The 23163-nt window shown below is 38.9% G+C and overlaps 1 protein-coding gene across 1 annotated transcript in view; it reads left to right on the plus strand.

The window, feature by feature from the left end:
* CD36 (CD36 molecule (CD36 blood group)) overlaps positions 1-19895 on the plus strand; it is a 36285-nt gene extending 16390 nt beyond the window's left edge. The window contains exons 5-10 of the mRNA XM_075857353.1: positions 11896-12083; positions 14436-14554; positions 17093-17166; positions 17642-17696; positions 18307-18464; positions 19665-19895. Of these exons, the coding sequence (XP_075713468.1) occupies positions 11896-12083; positions 14436-14554; positions 17093-17166; positions 17642-17696; positions 18307-18464; positions 19665-19674 (604 nt within the window). The 3' untranslated portion in view covers positions 19675-19895. The remainder of the gene's footprint in view (positions 1-11895; positions 12084-14435; positions 14555-17092; positions 17167-17641; positions 17697-18306; positions 18465-19664) is intronic.
* The last annotated feature ends 3268 nt before the right edge of the window (positions 19896-23163 follow it).

Genomic DNA, 23163 nt, shown 5'->3' on the forward strand with positions numbered 1-23163 from the left:
ATCTCTGGTTAATTCCCTCCTTGCCCAGTCTGCGAGTTTCGGTGGACAGCCTTCGCTTGTCAAGTTTGTAGTTGTGGCATATTCTTTTTTTTTAAATTGATTTAATGGTGGTAAGTGGGATTTTTTTAAGTTTTGGATATTTTTTTAGAACCCAAGCCTGATCTAATCTTCTTCACAACTCTGTCTCTGACATGTTTGGAGAGCTCTTTGGTCTTCATGTTTAGTAGGGTTGTTATTTAATTAAATATAGGAAAGGGGATGTGGAAAAGAGAAAGAGAGCAAGAAGTCTTAGATCACTAGATCTCTAGTAAAAAAAATGTCTATAGTAGATATGGATTACAATATAGGGATAGGGTGAACAGTCCCTTTTGGAACACCCTATTAAATGTCAAAACCCACTTGGCTGTTGGATATTTAGAGGTTATATAAAGCTTTATAGAAAAAATGCCAAGTGGGAATAGGGAGGGATAGTGAATTTAAGTCTGAGTTGTATACTTAGGTGCTCGGACAGCAAACTTTCAGTGCTGTCAGAATGAGCACTATGGTATATACTGGCAAGAAAAAAACAACTGTAATACTCGGTTGCATAAAGCAACTCAGGTGCCAGAAAGTATCAATTCGGATTTCCTTCAGAAGATGCAATGTGAATGTAAATTTTTAAAACACACACTTGTATCTTAATATTGAAAAAAAATTGCTCTTTGTTTTAGGGCTTGAACATTACCAGCATTTATGTATTTAACTTAGAACTGGCAGGGTGACCATTAGGTAAAATGCATAACTGTTGCATCTATAGCTCTCCTATTTTATTGCCACTCGGAGCGGACTCATCAGTGTCTGCCTGTGTATTAAGCAGCAGTCACAGCGAGTCAGCTTTTGGAGGAGCAAATAGAAAATGCAACAGCTATGTGTGTCGCTCTCCCTTCAGTACAATGTGCTCATCGGCAGAGATGTTTTGGATAGAGGGTATGTCACTTATTCTAACAGTTTCTAATTCTGGAGGACATGATGGGTGAGGGCGAGAGTTTAGGCAGTCAAGAAGATATTTCTCCTATAACTATCAAGGCAGAAAATATGAACAATATACAGAATAAGCTAAAACCTAATTCTAAAAATATGCACCCTCTTGTCATCAGCCCACAGGTAAAGATTTTAGTTGAATTAGTATCCAATGACATTAACAAAATAAGTGACATAGCCTCTATCCAAAACATCTTTGCCGATGAGCACATTGCCCTAGAAGAATTTAAGACATGGACCGATGTAGTTTTAAAAAAATCGGACAAAGTGGGTAATGTGGTAATCCGGCCTAAAAAAATGTATACTAAAGAACCCAAAAGACAACTACATAATAAGGATTGCTATAGAACCCTGTGGGGCGACCCTACAGCAACATTTTTAAGGGAGTATGAAGATCTTATTGGGTTTGGCCTTAATGAAGGGGCAATTACACTGACTGAAGCCAAATTTCTCTCAGTCAAACACCCCAAAGTAGCAATGCTCTATATGCTACCGAAGGTACACAAAAACCTTGAACAACCCCCGCTATTGTATCTGGGATGGGGTGTCTGACTGAGAGATGCAGTCAGTGGTTGGACATGAGCTTTGCCACTTGGTGTACAAACTCCCTTCCTATACCCATGATACCATGCAGGTTTTGAAGGAGCTAGATAATGCCAACCTGGACAAGGAAGAACTCCTTGTCAGATGCGAAGTGGAAAGCTTATATACATGTATTGGGCATGATCTAGGATGTGAAGCAGTGGAATTCTATTTATGCCATGAGTACAACTGCAGCCCCAAGAGGAGAGAATTGTAGCATATAGAACTTTTATGGTTAGCCAATAAAGGTATCATACCGTCTATACTTTTGTCTTTTTTGACACAAAAGTATTTGACATTGCATAATTAAAGCACTTAAATTCATTTTGACCAGAAAATATTTTTTATTTGACAATCGGTTTTTCTTACAGGCCCATGGAACAGCAATGGGTGCTGCATGTGCGTCATCCTTTGCCAACCTGTTCCTTGGGTGGTGGGAGGAGGAATTAGTATTTTGCGATCAGCTACTCAACTACACTAACAACATAACGATATGGCATCGTTATATTGACGATATCATATTCATCTGGTGTGGACCAGAACAAGAGTTAATTAATGTTGTTCATCGTCTTAACGAAAACCAACTGAACACTACACTAACAGTGAACTATAGTAAAACTGAAATTCCTTTCCTGGATCTCAAAATTGGTATCAATCAAAAATGAGAAATCGTGACTGATCTCTACAGAAAGGAGACAGCAACAAATAGTCACCTTGATGCGAGAAGTGCCCATCTGTGGACAACTATTAAGGCAATCCCCAAGGGCGATTTTCTGAGGTTGAGAAGAAATTCAAACTTGGGGCCATTGGTTTAAAAAATCGCCTGCGAGAGAGAAATTACTCAGGATATCAAATCAAAAATGCTTACAATCAAGCTCTCCACACAGATCATAATAATTTATTGATGAATAAGTAAAAAGATACAGTTAAAAATAGTGCAGATGAGGTAAGATTTATCACCACACTGCAGGATAAATGGAAGGAGATGGATGACGTGATTAACAACCATTGAAGATCTTACTACTTTCATCCGAATTTACAAAAATACCTAGGCCAAAAGCATCTATAGGGTATATAAAAACTAACATAGTCAAAAGCCATTTTTCAAGAGAGTGTACTCGCAAGAAAATTCAAAAATTCCCAGAGTTTTTTCCCTGTGGAATATGAGTAGCATGTCAAGTTGTCGTTAAGAAGAAGAGTTTTGTTGATGGTTCAAATAAAGCCTACAATATTAAAGAACATATCTCTTGCTCCACAAAAGGCATTATTTATATGTTACACTGTAAATGTGACCTAAATTATGTTGGAAAGACCAAAAGGGAGTTAAAAATATGGATACATGAACACATTAATAGTGTCAAAAATTACAACAAGATGGCACAACAGGCAGAAAAGAAAAATAAACCGTTCCAACACACTCCTGTAGCACGGCACTTTAAACTAAAGCATAATCTAAACATCAAGGACTTGACTGGTTGGGCCATTTGCCATCTGTTCACAGGAATCAGAGGAGGAGATTTAGATAACCTCCTACTAAGAGAAGAAAGCAAATGGATCTATCGAATTAAATCAGTTAGTCCAGATGGACTAAATTAATAATTTAATTTTGGAAGTTTCCTATAGTCCACAGAAGTGATGGATAAAAGGAGAATAGAAGAATGAGCTACTGGCCTATGGAAAATCTTGAAGCCCGAATATCAATTTACCTTTCAGGTTAACCTCCATGTATATAACATATTGAAATTAATATAATTAGATAGGTAACTTAAAATTCTTAATACAAATAAAATCAATATGTAAAATTAATAATAGAAAATAGAAACATAAATAATAAAAAAAATAATCCAAAATCAACAACAATAATAAAAATATGTTAGAATAAAAAACGATATTATAAATAAATAAAAAAACAATAAAAAATAAAAAGGAAGGGGCGTGGCTTGGCAGCCGAGACTGATGGCAGCTTGAACAGAGAGCTCCGGCACCGAGCGACTGACACAGCGTATAAAGCTACTTTCACTTTCTACAAACCTTCCCCCGGTGAAGCAGATTCATCCCTGATGATGACCCGCGGCAAGAGACAGCATCAAAAGCAGGAGAAACTGGAGTTCTTCTTTGATAAAGAGCGGGGAGTGAAAGGCGCGAAATCGGGCAGGTCGCCATCTTCCTCTCACTCTGGGACATCTCCCCCGTCGTGCTCCTCGCCCAGACAAGAGCAACCGGAATCATCACAAGAGGTAGGAGCAGAGGAGGGAAACAGTAGTGCTGGCTGCTATCGACAGCATGCAGAGAGAGAGGGGAGTTTAAACTCTGAGAACAGGCATGTCCCTTCCCCCGAGCGGGCTGATGGTAAAGCTCATGCTCCTGCCCAACAGAAGCAGAAGCTCCAGGAGCAGCCGGGTTCACTATCTGAGGTGAGATCCTCCCCAGCACATGTCAATGCAACGCTGCAGAGTTTTCACACTACTGATGCACCAGCTTCTGGCACTTTACTGAGGGACATGTTGGTAGCGTTTAGTGCATCCATGCACAAAGAATTTGCACAGCTTCTTTTACCAATTCACACCACAGTTAATGAACTAGAAGTGAGAGTTGATCATGTGGAAAATAAAATGGCGGATTTTGCATCCTCTCATAATAATCTGGTCGATTCGCACAATGCTTTATCAGAAGAAATAGAGCAGATCCATATGAAAATCAATGACCTGGAAGATCGCTCTAGGCGAAATAATATTAAATTTCGAGGAATCTCGGAGGAGGTGACACAGCAGGAGATACAACAGTATTTGCAATCCTTCATTAAAGCAATGATGCCTATGTGCTCCCTGCATGACGTTATTATAGATAGAGCTCACAGAATCCCCCGGCCAAAGCATCTGCCAGAGACAACGCCGAGGGATGTTCTGGCGAGAATACATTTCTTCCACATTAAGGAGTATCTTATGGATATTGCAAGGAAAACAAAAGATCTTCCAACTCCGTATCAGCATGTGAAGTTATATGCGGACCTATCTGCAGCTACGCTACGCTTGAGGAGGCAACTTGCGCCCATTACGACCGTACTACGTGATCAAAAAGTGGCATATCGTTGGGGATTCCCGGTCAAAATCCTGATTCTACGCCAGGGGACTATGCATTCTATTTCATCACTGGAGGAAGGTGCTAAATTACTGCAGATGTGGAATCTTCCAGCACCAGAGAAAAGTGGAGATAATGGAGGATCATCGACTCGTATACATCAAGAATGGCATACCGTGACACATGGAAGACGCACCAAGCATTGAACTCTGTTCGCTACTTCAAATGGTGCATTGAGAGTTCTCTGACCCTCTCGGTGTGTAACCGTGAGTGGGTACCCGTTTCTATGGATACAGCAGATGAGGCTGTATATGTTTTACCATTTTCTTTTGTTCTCCTTTGTTATTGTTTCACAGGTTTGTTTTTTTTCTTTTGGGCATTGCAGGATGTATAAAACGGAAAGATTTTGTGTACGCAGAGTAATGGGTGCGAATTCAAAGAAGGGTCTCTATTCCAACGAAGTGTACCTTTTCTTAGAGAGCATATCTAGGTACCGATTATCTTCTAAAGCTTTTTATGCAGATGTAATGATGGTAGTAATATCTGGTATTTATAGTCCTCATGGTTCTTAAATTTCTTTCTTTAAATGTCAAAGGACTGAATAGTCCGCATAAACGCTCGTATATGTGGAAAGAGGCTATCCAATCCAGGGGAGATGTATTGTGTGCGCAAGAAACGCACATCATTGCTAAGGATGCACATAGACTCAAACATTATAAGTTCCCGTGTATTATACAATCACACCACATTAAAAAACAACGAGGCGTAATGTTGGCAATTAAAGACACAGTCGCTCATAAGTCTATTGAGACAATTGTAGATCCAAATGGCAGATTTATCATACATGTCTGCAATTTGAACAACACTCTGTACACACTGGGGGTGGTGTATGCCCCTAACCAGCATCAAATCCGGTTCTTGGGTTAATTTTTTCGGAAACTTAAAAAAGTTCAACAAGGTCATTTAGTCATGTGTGGAGATTTTAATACTATCCACGATAAGGCTCTGGACTCTACAGCGGAGCAGAGATCGGCCTCCCAACCCTTGGGCGGATTTTTACACACGAATGAGTTATATGACATATGGCGCATTCACCATGAAAATGAGAGGGATTATACATTTTTCTCCTCCGCACATGCAACCTATTCACGCATAGACATGTTTTTGATACAGAAGTCCTTGTTGCATACTGTTACTAACACTACCATTGACCTTATTAAATGGTCAGATCATGCCTCCATATCACTTCAAATCGAAGAATCCTATGTGGCATCCAATACGTCTTTATGGCGATGTAATCCCTTCCTATTAGCCCACACGGAATATAGAACTGAGATAGAATCGGCCTTAAAAGAATACTTCCAGTTAAATGTGGGTTCAGTTACTAGCCCCTTCACAATTTGGAATGCTCATAAAGCCATAATCAGGGGAGTATTCATTAAATTAGGACACAGAGCTAAGGTAGAAAGGGAAAAAAAGATGCAAGATATCATGCAGAACATCCGTACATTAGAAGATCTAAACAAATCTTCAGTATCCGCAGAACAGGTGTCACAACTTAGAGATCTACGAATACAATTGAGAGATTGTTTACTACATGAATATGAAAAATCCCTCACCAGACTTAAAGACCAGTACTACTCACAAAATAATAAAGCAGGCAGATTACTGGCTCAACGGTTAAAGGCAAAATCATATAAGTCTAGGATCCCCTTTTTATATCGAAGATCTACACAGTCCAAGATATATGACCCCCGAGATATAGCCAATGAGTTTATGGAATTTTACTCTAGTCTTTACAATTTGGATGGGTCTTCAAATTCCCCATCTGTCCCTGTGACTTCTATTAGCCAATTTCTAACAAAATTAAACCTACCTATCCTTCCTAAACGACAGCTGGAGGCCCTAAATTCCCCGATACAACTGTCGGAAATAGAAGACATTGTTAAAGCACTTCCCTTGCAGAAAGCACCAGGTCCAGATGGCCTCACAAATTGCTACTATCAAACATTTATAGATATTCTGATCCCTCATTTGCATAATACTCTAACACAGGCCTTTAAAGAGGGCTCATTTCCAAAAGAAATGCTTTCAGCTCTAATCATAACACTTCCAAAGCCTGGGAAATCCCCAGATATCCCGCAAAACTTTAGACCAATATCGTTACTTAATACAGATCTCAAAATATATGCAAAACTTTTGGCTAACCGACTGGCACCATTAATACCCTCCCTGATAGGAGGAGATCAAGTAGGATTTGTCAAGGGCAGACAAATAACTGAGAATACCAGAAGGGTTCTGGATATATTGGACTATGTCCAGGGCTCAAAGGAAGCCTCAGTGATGGTGACACTAGATGCTGAAAAAGCGTTCGACCGAGTGCGTTGGTCATTTGCCTTCTCGGTGTTGGAGACTATGGGCATAAAAGGTGGGATATTGCAGGCTATCAAGGCGTTATACTCTGCACCTTCCGCGAGAGTGTATGTTAATGGGGCACTCTCAGATAACTTTGATATTTCTAATGGGACTAGGCAGGGGTGTCCACTTTCCCCCTTGATATTCATACTATCAATAGAACCGCTAGCTCAAGCGATTAGACTGAACAAAGATATCACTGGGGTTTGCATAGGAAATAGACAACATCGCATTTCGTTGTTCGCAGATGACATCATGCTGACACTGGAACACCCGGAGAAGTCTTTAGAGACAGCACTAAACATTATTAAAGAATTTGGGACACTATCTCTTTATAAAGTTAATGAGAATAAATCTAAAATTTTACCGTTTAACATTCCTCTGGATACTCTTCAATCACTTAAATGTAAGTTTCCCATGGATTGGCAATCACACCATGTTACCTATCTAGGTATAGCAGTTACTAACTCTATACCTGCGTTATATAAATATAATTATATCCCACTGTTAAAAACCATTGAACAAGATATGTTGTTGTACAATAAATCCGAAATATCCTGGGTGGGTCGCATAGCGGCCTTTAAAATGCTAATTCTACCAAAAATGCTGTATATATTTAGAATGGTCCCTATTAAACTACAGAGTTCCTTCTTCAATAAGGTGCAGAAACTGTTGAATACATTTATTTGGAAGCCGGGAAGACCCAGAATCGCTTCCTCGATCTTGAGTAGAGATAAAAAATGTGGAGGTTTGAGTCTACCCAATATTCAAGATTATTTTTGTGCAACTCAAGTCTCGCTCTTAAGAAACTGGTGGACAGGTGATGTCTCACAACATTGGATACATATTGAGACTTTTTGGGCACCTAGCCATAACTTGAGGGCTTTACTATTGGCTTCACTAATGCCCATAGCCATACCTACCTCTCTTCCTTACTTTCTACATACTTCCTTGCATTATTGGAAACAGTTTCATTCACGTAGTCCGAATACAAAGTTTTCAATTCAGAAGGTAACACCTATCGAGACTTTCTGCATAGCCTTAAGCGATATGGATTTGAGACCCTGGAAAGAAAGAGGCATTGTATACCTCAATGATATGATGGAAGAGGCTCAATTAGCTCCATATTCCGATATAACACACAAATATGGCATCTCCCATAAAGATTTCTATAAGTATTTAAGAATAAGACACCTCCTATCTACCGGAGACTATACTCAATTAACAGCCAACGAGGAGGTGTTTCAACTATGGTCAGCCCCATCAAGTACTCCAGTCCGCCTTAGACCTATTTACTCACTCATGGGTTCAAAGTCCTTATTTCTTAAAACGTCTCCATTCCTGGCATGGGAGAAGGAATTGAAACAGGTCTTTGAAACATCCCAGTGGAAATTCTCTTTGAAATTCATCACTACTACTTTTACATGCGTCTCGCATTACGAGTCTGCTATCAAGACGGTACTGCGTTGGTATTATACGCCTGATAGGTTGAGCCATATATATCCTAATTCTTCCAATCTATGTTGGAGAGGATGTGGACATAGGGGCACACTGCTTCATATATTGTGGGCATGTCCTTATCTTCAGTCCTTGTGGTCCTCGATATTCAGAACTATTTCCCGAATATGTAAAACTAATTTGCACACATCACCGTCTCTGGCACTCCTTTTACTGGGTCTTGAGGAGATACCAAGGGAGTTTAGGGTGCTGGTTGCTCATTTTTTATTAGCTACCAAATTAGCAATAACCAGATACTGGAGGAGTACAACCATTCCGTCCATTGATGAGATTCATACTATGCTGAATGTTACGTGTGCTTATGAAAAAATGATAGCATATAAAACTCACAGATTTACAAGATTCACAGAGGAATGGAGGGGGTGGTTGCTTCTTCCTCAGAACTGTATATTTCCATGATGCTTAGGGGTTGCCTGGGAAGCTATAGGCCCAAGAATTAAATATGTAATTACTCTATCTTAAGCATAATTTTTTGATGCAGTTGTTTGTTTTGATAAACTTTATGTGATGATGAGTATGTTATTCTTGTCCTTGCAATGCATAATTTGTACTGAAAAATTTTTCAATAAAAAACAATGTTGATTAAAAAATAAAAAGGAAAAAAGGAAGGATCAGTTAATGTAAAGGAAAACATCCAATTTATTACAATATTATAATAATTCATCTGCTAATAATATCTGACATGCAGTACAGGACTAATGTTATTAAAATAAAATAAATAAAAATATAAAATAATGAAAATACATTTGGTAGACGAACCCGGCTGTAGGTCAGGGACAGCACAATTGAAGGACAGTTTACCACTGCTTCGTTAGCATTGAATCATACTTACCCCATTTTGCTTATGTACAGCGATTGCACGGCGGGGTAACTGTATCAGAGTATCGGTAATCCGCGCCGCTCTGACTGAGTTATTGACATGCATGCCGCCTGTATTCATGACAGCTGATGACTGGCACATCTGCTCATTGTGACCGTACAGGGAGAGAGTGATATGCTAAAACGCTGTTCCCCCAATTGAACAGCTGACTCGGTGTGATTTCGGCCTGACACGCAGGCTTTGAAGAGTCCGCTCTCAGCATGTACTGAAGGGAGAGCGACACACATAGCTGTTGCATTTTCTATTTGTTCCTCCAAAAGCTGACTCGCTGTGACTGCTGCTTAATACACAGGCAGACACTGATGAGTCCGCTCCGAGTGGCAATAAAATAGGAGAGCTATAGATGCAACAGTTATGTCTTTTACCTAACGGTCCCCTTGCTAGCTCTAAGTTAAATACATAAATGCTGGTAATGTTCAAGCCCTAACACAAAGAGCAATTTTTTTCCAATATTAAGATACAAGTGTGTGTTTTAAAAATTTACATTCACATTGCATCTTCTGAAGGAAATCCGAATTGATACTTTCTGCCACCTCAGTTGCTTTATGCAACAGAGTCTTAGGGCACATTCAGACGTGGCGGAATTGCTGTTGAATTCCGCTGCGGACAGTCCGCAGTGGAATTCTGCAGCAGCCGTTTTTTACATTTGTTTCTATACATTTTTAGGAAACTTACTTCAGACGTTGCGGAAAATAACTGTGCAGAATTTAGGCTGCGGTGCAGAATTTTCGCTCCGCAGCATGCACTGTCTGTTGCGGAGAAGCAGCGGAATTTCACTGCAGATTTCAGCATTTGCAATGCAAAAACTGAAATCTGTGGCAAGTCTGCTGTGATATCTGCAACGTCTGAACTACCTGTCAAATATGAAAATGTTGCTGCACATTCGCAAAAATCTGCAGTAACATTTTCAGCATCTGAACATGGCCTTACAGTTGGTTTTTTCTTGCCAGTATCCACCATAGTGCTCGTTCTGACAGCACCCAAAGTTTGATGTCTGAGCACCTAAGTATACAACTCAGACTTGTTAAATTCACTATCCCTCCCTATTCCCACTTGGCATTTTTTCTATAAAGCTTTATATAACCTCTAAATATCCAACAGTCAAGTGCGTATTGACATTTAATAGTGTGTTCCAAAAGGGACTGTTCACCCTATCCCTTTATGCTAATCCATATCTACTATAGCCCGTTTTTTTTTTACTATAGATCTAGTGATCTAATACGTCTTGCCCTCTTTCGATTTTCCACATCCCCTTTCCTTTATTTAATCTCTACTACTGGTGGTGAACATCAGGGCAATATAATGAAACAAGAAGTTTAAAGATCCCAAAAGACACGTTTCTTATTAGTGGGGTTGCTGACTCAGGGGCCTCTCATAACAGGTGTATTTATATAGACATCATATGACACTTTGATCGCACACAGAGGATCTTATTTAACTGATTATGAGACTTCTGAAGTAATTGGTTTCACCAGACCTCATTTAAAGGGAACCTGTCACCAGCATTTCACCTATTGAACTCTCCTCACCCCTTCGCTGGTCACTGCTGTCAAAAGTTCATTGGCGTTATCCCCTCTCCTAAACTCCTACTCCGACCGTAAATAACGGTCTGCAAACATTTTGCATCTTTTATGGTAATAATCTGTCAGTCTCGTTTGTTCCTCTTCTTATGCCCGCCCACCACCAAAAACTGAACCGCCCTGTATGCCAAAATCTCGGCTGAGAGAGCGCACATGCGCCCGTTATGTATGGTCCAGCACCCTTCCCTGCTTCGTCTGGGCCTCAAATCTAGTTACTGCGCATGCGCCGCTATGATGTCCTGTTGTGCACACGCACCAGAACAGGATATCGATGCGCAAGCGCAGGATTTCGTGTGTGCTGGGTGGAGGCGAGGAGCTGTCAATTAAAAGTAAGGAGGCGGTGTTAACTCGGAAAGGCTTGAGGAATGAAGATATGACTCTTTTATGCTCATTAGCATACGGCTCAGGGACACAAAAAATGGAATACTAAAGGTACAGAACCTACATAGAAGATAATTATAGGTTACATAAAAATGATTTTTTTCACCCAATGCCACCAGTTATTACTGGTTTCATTGGTGAAATGCTGCTGACCGGTTCCCTTTAAGGGTTTTTTATAGCAAAGAGAGTGAATTCATATGCACTCACAATTTTTCAATATTTTGTTTTTTTTAAAAGAACAAAAAAAAAACAAGGTATTTTTCTATTCCACTGTAACAATTTTAACTATTTTGCCATGTTCATTACATGAAATCAAATTTCAAATCCATTTAAATTCCTGGTTGTAACTCAACAAAATAGGAAAAACATGAAGGCGCTGATTACTTTCACTGTATATCGGATATAAATATTTATAAACAATATGTTTTGTATGTTTAACAGATCTATATATGGTGAATATGAAAAAGAATATACGTTGAGAGGAATTAATCTTTATCGATTTGTGGTGTCAAACAAAGCTCTTGCCTCACCTCATCAAAACCCAGACAATCATTGTTATTGCACAGATAAGGTTATTTCTAGAGACTGTGCTGCTGCTGGTGTGTTGGATCTTCGAGCCTGCCAAGGTGGTAAGTGTGATGATAAAATGTACTGTGAGCTGTCAAAACAATTTCCAATATAACCAGTACATTTCCGATTGATTCTTTTTGACCTGCATGAGCCATGACAGGAATGAAGGCAACCATTTAGGGAAGTCTGTATTCTCTCAGTTAGACTGCAAACCGACTTTTGAAATCTCTAAGGCCTCATGTACACGACCGTATTTTTGTGGCAGCAATTTCTCCGCATTTTCGCTGACCCATTCTTTTCTATGGCCCCATGCACACGACTGTAATTTTTACGGATCGGTGCGTGGCCACAATTGCGGACCGTAAAAACTCAGGACAAGTTGTTTTAGGTCTGCAATTTCAGATTCACCAATACTGGTGAATCATTGTGGATCCGTGAGTACAGATGACACACAGATGCACAACAAGGGTTTTTTTGCGGTCCCACAAACTGCAACGGACACATGGATTTGCGGACAGCGAAACCAATGCGATCATGTGCATGAGGCCTAAGCAGATAACAGCAATCTCCATTCTAGTTCATCCCAAAGGTGTGCAATGGGGTTGAGGTCAGTACTCTGTTTGGGCCAGTCAAGTTCATCCACACCAAAATCACCCAACTATGTGTTTATGGTCCTCGTTTTCTGCACTGGGGCACAGTCATGCTGGAACAGAAAGGGACCTTCTTGGAACTATTCCAACAAAGTTGGAAGCATACAATTGTCCAAAATGTCTTGGTATGCTGAAGCATTAAGTTTTTCCTTCTCTGGAACTAAGAGGTCTAGGCAGTCAGGCAGGTAATGTTCTCCTGGCATTTGCCAAACCAAGGCTCGTCCATAAGACTGCCAGATAGAAAACCATGTTTCATCACTCCAGAGAACACGTTTCCACTGCTCAAGAGTCCAGTGGCGGCGTGTTTTTCACCACTCCATCCAACGCTTAGCATTGTGCTTGGTGATGTAAGGCTTGCATGCATCTGCTCCGCCCTAGAAGTCTATGCCATGTAGCTCCTGGTGCACTGTTTTTGTGCGGATGTTAATGCCAGAAGAGGTTTGGAACTCTACAGTTATGGAATCAGCAGAGCGTTGGCGACTTTATGCACTATGGGCCTCAGAAATTGGAGACCCTGCTCTGTAACTTTACGTGGTTTGCCACTTTGTGTTTGAGGTGCTGTGGTTCCTAAACGCTTCCACTTTGAAATAATACCACTCCCATTTGATCGTGGAATTTCTAGGAGAATAGAAATTTCAAAAACTGAGCACTTAAGAATGAGCCATTCTTTTACAAATGTTTGGAAAGTCAGACTGCATGGCTGGGTGTGGGATTTTATACATCTGTGGCAATGAGACTGAACGAAACACCTGAATTCATGATTAAGAGGTGTCCCCCCATAGTTTTGTCCATATAGTTCATGTGTGGAATGCACTGGGAATACAAGTTATCATGTTGTCCACCAGGTTACACAATCAGCTTTCCATACTATTCCTGCACTGTTGATCTACTCTGCCTTATGTTGCTTTCTGTATACATTCCTACCTGAGAAAACAACACAATGGCTGGTGGCAACTGCCTACTACTGCAGTTTGACATGTCGTCCCTATTGACAAAACTTCAACAAGTGGGAATGTACACTGACATGAGGGAATTATGAAAAAACTGAGGCTGTGGGAAGGTTTCACCTATTTTTAAAGTTGATCAACTTAGATATGATCGGTAATAGGGTTATAGAAGGCATCAGAGGAACACTTTAAGCGCTGACGGCTGAAAGTGCCAAGATTCTAGTACAAATGAATGCATAGAAGCAGCATCTAACTAAAATAACACATTTTTCATAAAAGTCAAATATAAATATGTTTTTTATCAATAAATATGTACATTTATTTTTTAATTTGCCACCCCCCCCCCCCCCAAAAAAAAAAAAAGTTTTCATAGCCTTTAGGGTCAGTTCACATGGAGGTTTTTGTCAGGCAGAAAAAAATCTGCCTTAAAATTATTTCTGGAGTTTTAAGGCAGATTTTTAAATGGCAGCGCTATTTTTTAAAAAAATTCCCAGCGCTTTTTGCTGCTGTTAAATTGCCAAAATCGATTAAAATGAGCGCCACATTTTTTTTTTCTTACTCCCCTTAATTTCAATGGAGGCTCAGAGACGGAAACTGCTCCAAGACAGATCAAAAGCTGTCCGGGAGAATAAAGCCTTTGCCTCCCACTAAAATAAATAGGCAGAGTTATGTTTTTTTTTATTACTTTACGTTTTGATGGTTCCCACATCAAAATCGGAGCCAAAAAATTCTGTGTGAACTAACCCCCGTTTCAATTCCTATAATTTATTTAATAATATTAATATCATAAACAAAATAATTTACTTTATTATAGGAAAGCCCATTTTCCTTTCATTGCCTCATTTCCTGTATGCAAGTGAATTCATTTTGGAATCCGTTGAAGGCTTGAGTCCTAATATAGAAGAGCATCAGACTTTTGTAGATGTTGAACCAGTAAGTGGAATTGCTAAATATGGTATGCTTCATTTTCAGAGCACATTTACAGGTTAATTTGATTATTTTCTACTATATAATAATCTAAGCTAGTAATATTGAATTAAGTGCATAAAAATAATGAGCATTAGTATAACAATATACTAAAGACTCCTTACTATCTAGAAGCATCTTCATACAATTTTTATGGAAAGGGAAACATCCCAGATTAGCTCATAGACTACTTATTTTAAAAAAGAAACAGGGTGGCATGTCTTTATCAGATATAAGGTTATATTATGAAGCAATTCAATTGCTCCGTTGGTCGCAACTTGCTAACCCCTCTCTTACTCATAGATATTTGGATATAGAGAGACGAGTTCTCTCGGAGGAATTATTACCCTTGCTTTGGGTTAAGCTACCATTACCACCGAAAACAACCCTAGTTAGTGATGTGACGCGAGTTATGCTTAAAATCCGTCAGAAGTTTAAAGTACTAAATATGGCCAGTGGTTGCCTCTCTCCGTTAGCTCCATTAGGTGTGCTTCCTTATTTCACAGATTGGGTAAACATTATTAGGTCGTCGCTATGGCCACTGCTTGGTTCCCATAGGGTAAGTGAGGTAACTACCCATAGAGCTACTCCTGAACTAAGTAACTTACTTACTCAATCCTCAGGGTCCAATTTATCTGCTTCTGCTTCTACAGTGACCTTTCTTCATAGGTATGACTTTGACTCAACGTGTTGCAAATTTTTGGCTATAGCACCCTCACAATATCCTGATCCCACATGGATGGAAAACTATATTCTTATGTTTAAATCTCCACCAAGATCCTTGTCCAAAATATATACCAACCTCCTACTAGGTTTGACCCCATCCAAACCCTTTTTCTTAATGGAATGTGAAAAATAATTAGATATTGTTCTTTCGCAACCGGAAGTTTCCTTCATCCTGTCTCGTTCTCCTGGGTTCGTTCTCTTGTTGTGTGCGACACCAAGAGAATTCTTATAAGTTGCTCACTCGATGGTATCGCACTCCAGAATATCTTTATAAGATACCTCTCATACCGTCAAATATTTGCTGGAGATGTGGGTTAGCTCCTGCGTCATTGTCTCATATTTGGTGGTTTTGTCCCAAGATCAGACCTTTCTGGTCACAAGTAGAAAGGGCTATTAACGATATTACCAATTTATCCTTAAAATTAACCCCTGAACTGATCTCATTATGGCTCCCTTCGGGAAACTTCACTCCTGTACCAAGGGACTTGCCCACCTTCATGATCTCAGCTGTTAAATTGTTAATACCGTTGAAGTGGCGCAGTGAGGATCCTCCCACAATGGAAATGTGGTGGTCTAAAGTTCACCAGCTCCACTCATTAGAAGAGATGGTAGGGTGGCACACCTTCTCGAGGGACTTATGTCTGAGAGTTTGGCAGCCATGGAGAGATTTTCATGGAAGGGATGTAGCTGTGCTGTGATTCCTGGCTCTCTGTATGTTTAATGTATACTTATTTCAGATTAACGTGTTCTTGGGAAGTCCTTATCCATAGTTGATCACTTATGCGGTTTTTATGTTCCCTTTAACCCATTCTTTAAACAGCGATTATTACCAGTTTTAATAACCTTACTAATTTAATGATCTCACCTGAGAAATTGCATTTTGAGGTTCATTTCTATTTCCTTTGTGTATTGGAAGTCGTGCAATATACCTCATTGTTATTGTGATAGAGATACGTCATGTTTTGTTATATATATTTTTTGTCTTCATTTTTTGCTTTATTGTCTACATGTCTGTCCTACTTTACCCGATCTTCAGCTGCGGTCCCTTTCTTATTTGTTCATGCAAGTGGATCGTTCTTTCTTGTTACCTGCAGAGTCTTTAGAATTGATCTCATTTTGCAACATTGCACCTTTGTATTCAGGTGGAGATCCTTTGTACAATGTGATACTTGTTTATTGTCAACAAACAATTAAAAAATCTTTCTTAAATAAAGAATTGACAAAAAAAAAAGACTCCTTACCACATCACAGACAACATCTATAATCTGAGAGCTTCATCGGCGATAAGGGTCCCGAGTTTCCCAGCAAACAGCTGATTTTGCCAATGGATAATGCGGTTGGCTGCTCATTTGCCCAGTAGTGGCAGAAATGTAGAATTACATGATGTAGTATTGCATTCAGATAAATAGCTGTCCATGTAATACATAGACGGTAATAGTCCGCCTCAACAGTGGCTCATCAGCAGCTCTGCACACTGCCTAATAGAGGAGGGATCTGAGCAAATGACCCACCCCTATGACTTCCATATGCCCCAATAACCTATATGCCCATCAAAACAACCCCTTTAAGGAATGTTTCATAAGTGTATGCTATGCTCCAAGAATTACTGCTGTGATTCTGTAATATGAAAGCGAGAGAGATAGTGAGTGTGTGTGTGAGAGAGGGAGAGAGAGAGAGAGAGAGAGAAAGAGAGAGAGAGAGAAAGAAAGAGAGAGGGGTAGAAGCTGTACTTGTATGTGTTTGCTGCAATAGTGAAAACATTATTTTCCTTCATTACAGATTACAGGTTTTACTATGCATTTCGCTAAGAGATTGCAGGTCAATGTAATGTTTAACCGCACAGATAAAATTGAGTGAGTATACATACCATAGTCTGTTTTCTATGGCAGCAATATTTCTCTTTTATACCATTTCTGTTTTATATGATACATTTCATTTACATGCTGTACATAGAAAAATATATAATTAAGGCATTTATATTATAAATATTTTTGGTTTACATTTACTCGCAGTGGTAATGGTGTGCGCCAGAAAACCACAGCTGTACTACACTACAAAAATTGCTTAGAATTTGTATGTATTTTTGCCATGGTTTTTTCTCAGTTGCGGTTTTAAATGCAATGGAAAGACAGTTCGCATTGTATTCAAACCATGACAGCGATTGATGGACATTCATGAAAAAGATGCATGGAAGTACACATCGTAGTAATGCAGTGTAATAATGGTGCTGCGATCAATCACACCATTACCGCTGCATGTGAATAGAATCGGAATCATTCTTTTAATTTATTTATTTATTTATCACGTTTTCTGCATTTCAAATTTCAGGGTTCTATCAAAGCTCAAGTCAGAATTTGTGTTTCCTGTACTGTGGTTAAATGAGGTAAGTATTTAAAGATTTTTAACTTTGGAAAAAAACGGCATAGTTATTTCATTACCTCTAAACAGTATCTACCACTGAAATAATAATAATTCAAAAAAACAACCCAAAACAGTAAAAATGTTATAGCAATATGGTGGGGAACCGTTTCCATCACTGCATTCCAGGAAAGCAGGATGACAAGCCCTATGGGAGCAATAATGATGGCCTCGCTGCGGGATAACTGTTCCGTACTGTAATCATGTTTTCAGTAAGGGACAGTAGTTGCACGGAGAGGCAGGGACTCCTAGCGTCGTACATAACTATGATGCTAGGAGCCCGGCTCCCTGCATTGTGTTCGGTCCAGGATTTGCGGCCGAAATACGTTCCGTCCTTTACGGACCGAACATGCTTGTGTGAATCCAGCCTAAGTGTTGGCATATTATAGCGATATGCCATCACTTCCTCTAGTAGGAAAACCTCTTTAATGCTAATATAACTGATTTGGAACAGAGCGCTGTGGTTTCATTCTTCTAGCTTGGTGACTTCTAATTGTCATGTTACAACATTGTTTTTACTTTTGTCAGAGCTGTCTAAATTTCATTATATAAATGTATCTGTGCTTATATTTTAGACTGCCATCATTGGTGAAGATTCAGCAAATATGTTTAAATCCAGTGTAACTACTCCAATGAATGCATTAGGGATTGTGCAAATCGTATTTCTTTGCCTCGGAGGTGTTGTATTCCTTGCATGCTCCATAACACTTTGTGTCAGAAGCTGCAGAGGGACGTGAGTACAAAAGAGTGTTATGTTATTACAAAGTTGTCCAGATTATGATGAATTGATATATTGATCCAGGAGATGTAGCCATCCTCTATTGGGGTCAGGAAGAATGTTTTATTTTCATATGAGACAAGATTGGCCGCAATAACTTAGGGGTGTTTGATTTGCTTTCCTGTAGGCCAGATAGCTAGATATTTGTCAGTTTCCACTAGCGTAACTATGCGAATACCAAAAATGTCTTATCCCGTTTATGTTCTCTGCTTCTTAGCAGCAGGCTACTATTTTGTTGAACAACATAAGTTGGTGGTAAAGTTTGTAGTCTATTTGCTGAGGAACAATTGTTGGAGCGAGGAGAAGCAAGGACAATTTCAACAAGACAGAACCTACATTTTTAGTTGCTGAAAGTAGAACTTGTACAGCTTAGACTCGGTTCACATGACATTTGGGGTGAATCCTCTATGTATCGAATGGAAAAATCTACCTACGTAAATGTCTAACCTGCCCATAGACTTTCATCAGTCAGACATATGACAAAAGAGTCAATGAGGATCCTCCAGTGGGCTCAGTCTCTGACTCAATAATGGGTCCTAAAAGGTCTAGCAGAAGACAACCCCATTTGGAGATGACTTGTAAGCCTAGAACTTACCACTAGAGTCTATTTCTTATTGGTGATTCCCAAATAACCTATTAGACATTATTGATAATATGTCATATGTGTACAATAATAACAAGTGGATGTGCACATATTCTGTAGAGATGGTGGGTGAGCCCCAGAATCATTCCCTCTGGTGGGCCCAAGGGACCCCAGTCTGATGCTGATGGGGAGTCAATGCAGACTAATACAATTCTATATGCATATAGGTGCATACAAATAATGTGAACCTAGCCTTACTATAGGAAATACTTTTATTCACTCACCTTATTAGTAACTTAGATCACCTCTGTAGCAACACGTTCTGTCCTTCATTGGTATTCAGGGGCATAACAAGATACTGCTGGTTCCCAAAGCATTAAGAGACAATATGGGACTGATATTTTAGGCCTGACCGTCCTGCTGCTGCATGCACTGCACAGGGTCTTGCATCTTTCATGCTGCACTCTGTTCCTGTATGCTTTACATTATGACATTTAATGTTACATTACAGGTAAAAAGTACTTCCCAGTTTTATATTTTAAAGTGCTAAAACTAAATTCATTTTTTTTCAGGAAAGTATAAATAAGAGCTAGTAACACTGAAATTATGGAAATCCAACACTATAAGGAAATAAAACAAACTTCACAGAAGATACATGTTGATGGAAGAAATAAAAAAAAGAAATGTAAAATACATACTACAAATAAACTATTCAACCCTAACATTTGTAACGTTGTCCCAAAATATGAAAATGAGAATATTTTTCTTTACAACAGTATACAAGGGCAGGCAATAGCCTTGTGGAGTAGTCAATATATGTTCATAGATAAAATATATATTTATATATGGTCCAACAAAAAAAATGGACAAATATGATAACTGTGTATTAAATTGTAATATGTTGTTTTGTAGCTGTACCATAAATGTAGCTATGACGAATACATAATTATGGTTGTACATTATGTTTGAACTGTCCTTTTATGTTTTATACAATACTACGTCAACATAGATGGCGGAATTGTACAATTCAATTCAAAATAAAGTATAATTTTTATGATGTATAGTTTTTACATGAATGTATTTTTATGCTTTATAACAGATATTGAGAATAGTAATTCCTTTAAAGTGTACCTATACTTCCAACAAACTTTTGACATTTCATAGTGACATGTCAGAAATTTGGTGGGTGTCCGAGCACTGAGACACCCACCGATCGCTAAAACAAAGCTGCAAAAGCACTCAGGTGAGTGCTGTGCCACTTTGTTTCTGCTCGGCTTTTCCGGAAAGCCGAGCAAACAGTGTACGGTCTCATAGACTTTCTATTGAGCCCATACACCACTCGCTTGGCTTCCTGAGGAAAGCCAAGCAGAAACAAAGCAGAACAGCACTGACCTGAGCGCTTTATGCTGTTTCGTTTTAGCGATCGGTGGGAGTCTCAGTGCACGGACCCACACCGATCAAAACTTCTGACATGTCACTATGACATGTCAAAAGTTTTTTGAAAGTATAGGTACAATTTAACTTATATTTAATTTGTGTGATTTTATTAACTACATATTTTTTGTATTTCTACATTTATTAATAGTTAATTAAAAATGAATCAGTAAAAAACATTCCTTTCTCTTGTTATCTCCATGCCACAGTCTTTATATTGTTATTATTATAATTTATTTTATTTTTTTTACTTATTTTGTTTTGATACTTAATTTGAGATTTTTAGTTTTCTTCCAGGTTTTTTTTTTTTTTAGGTTTGCTCAGACTTCTCCTGTTTTACTTTTATATAGCTGGCAAGTCACTGTATAGAGTGAAACTATATGGGGTCTCTTTTGCTCCCTCCCAAGGGATGTCACCAGATCACGACGATTCTTCATTTTTCTTGTATTGCACACACGCACTCTGTTTAGCAATCCAAAAAGTTCCTGACTCATACTTGTCCCACATACTTGTTCTTGCTCAATACAGCTATATTAGCGATGGTTTAGAAGAGGGTAACTATTATAATGTTGCATGTAACATAACCATAACATATATGGGTAAAGGCTATGTCCACCTTCATAGACATTTTTAGTATTGCTCTGATGCATCTAAAATGAAAAAGGATTTAAAGGTTTTTTCAAGCCAATAAAAATTGATGGCCTATCCATATGAGCCTATTGTACGAGTGCTGCTTCCGCTTCATTTCTTCTTGCTAACTGTGAATCTTCGACACGGATGTAGCGGCGATTCATAAGCATTGCAGCCTTTTCTCCTGTTGAAGTGAATGGGAGAAAAAGGCTGCAATACCTGGGAATCACCGCTAAATGCGTGTCAAAGATTCACAATGAGCAAGAAGAAATGAAGGGGAAGCAGCGCTCGTAGAAGGGCTGTGGCCCCTTAAAAACAGCTGATCGGCGGGGGTCCAAGGAGTCAGACCCCAACCCATCAGCTATTGATGGCTTATCCTGAGGATAGGCCATCAATTTTTACTGGCTGGAAAACCATTTTAACTTAAATCATCCTCATTAAAAATATCCTACCATTTTTGCCTACAACTTCGATGCAATCTTTGTGTCTCCATGTTAACAGACTACAAACAAATTGCTGTGTAGTCTGATCTTCCAATCATACTCATCATTTATATCTGTCCCCTACTTCATGCTAATGTACTTCTGGTAGTTTAGCAAGTAGGAGACAGAGGGAGAAAATTGTTTGAAGGCATATGCATAGTAACGCCACATGTAGCACAAATACTACAGAAATTATGACTGGATTTTCTGTGCTGAAATTCTGCAGCGTTTTTGTAACATAAATTGACATGCTGTGTAATGGAATTTGGTAGAGAATGTCAATTTCTGCACTTCTTTCCTGTGGGTTTTTCCTGCAGCTTGTGGCTAAGAAATGTTTAAATCTCATCCCCGTGGCTGCTGCTGTAAATGTTGCAGAATCCGATTTGAACTTATTTATGCCACATGTGGCCTTACCCTGAAAGAACTTGTCACTATTGACACTCAAACAATCTGGTCTCCCTCAGACATTATTATGTACAAGGCATGGTGCTACGCATTGTGCATAACCAAAAACATGTATTACTATGACCGTAACCTCAGGGTGCCATACCAGTACAATCTGCCATCATTTTATTAATGAGACTACTACAGAATGCAGTAAGACCTCTTCTCTAGCTAGAGATTATTGGTCCATTCTTTTTATTTGTTGTACTCTGTGCCCAGCCAGCTCTGACTACCTGAAGAAGAAGGATTATGCCATTTATCATGTTCAAAAACACTATGACTGACTATACTAATGATCACTACCTTAGAACAAAAACCAATAACAACCCCAAATTATTCACAAGTCTATATTGATCCACATAGCAATTATCTTTATTGAAAAAGGCTAAACACAATCCTAAAATCATACATAAAAAAATGGTAAAAACAAAATAGAGGGGGCAGCATCCAGATACAGTACATACAACAGTATATATGGATGTGTTGTACTAAATCCAACAAGAAACGACCAAGGTATACAGTTTAACAATCCATGTAAGGGGATAAATGTATATATCAGTAATTCAAACAGCTACCAGGTTGACTAAAATACAGCCAAAAGTGTATAAAACATATACTGATCCGGGATGGATATGTTGGTTGTATGTTGGTCTGGGTGTCCACCTCCTAACTCTACAATGCGTGTTGTTTCGCTGCGTGCTTCTTCCAGGAGTTGTGACTACCTGCCTATGTTTCTACCAAAGTCCTAGTTACTAAGCACCTTGAATTTATAGTTTAGAGTAATGCACACAAGCACTGTGCCCAGCCATCTCTGACCACTTTCATGACTTTCTACTATAGTTCTAGCTACTAAGCACCTTATACATATAGTATAGGATGATGCACAAAAGCACATTGAGGAAACATTTTTTTATACAATGCATGTTTCACGGCATACTTTAACTACTGTTTTTTTTTTCTTTTAATCGCTACATAGACTAGGCTGCAGTTGCACATTGGAGCACATGTACTAATACTAATAACATTGTTGCTTGCACCATATTTTAGACCTTTTCAAATTATGTTTTGTTTTTTTTTTAAA

The sequence above is a fragment of the Rhinoderma darwinii genome, chromosome 3 (genome assembly GCF_050947455.1).
Source record: "Rhinoderma darwinii isolate aRhiDar2 chromosome 3, aRhiDar2.hap1, whole genome shotgun sequence".
NCBI classification, from domain to species: domain Eukaryota; kingdom Metazoa; phylum Chordata; class Amphibia; order Anura; family Rhinodermatidae; genus Rhinoderma; species Rhinoderma darwinii.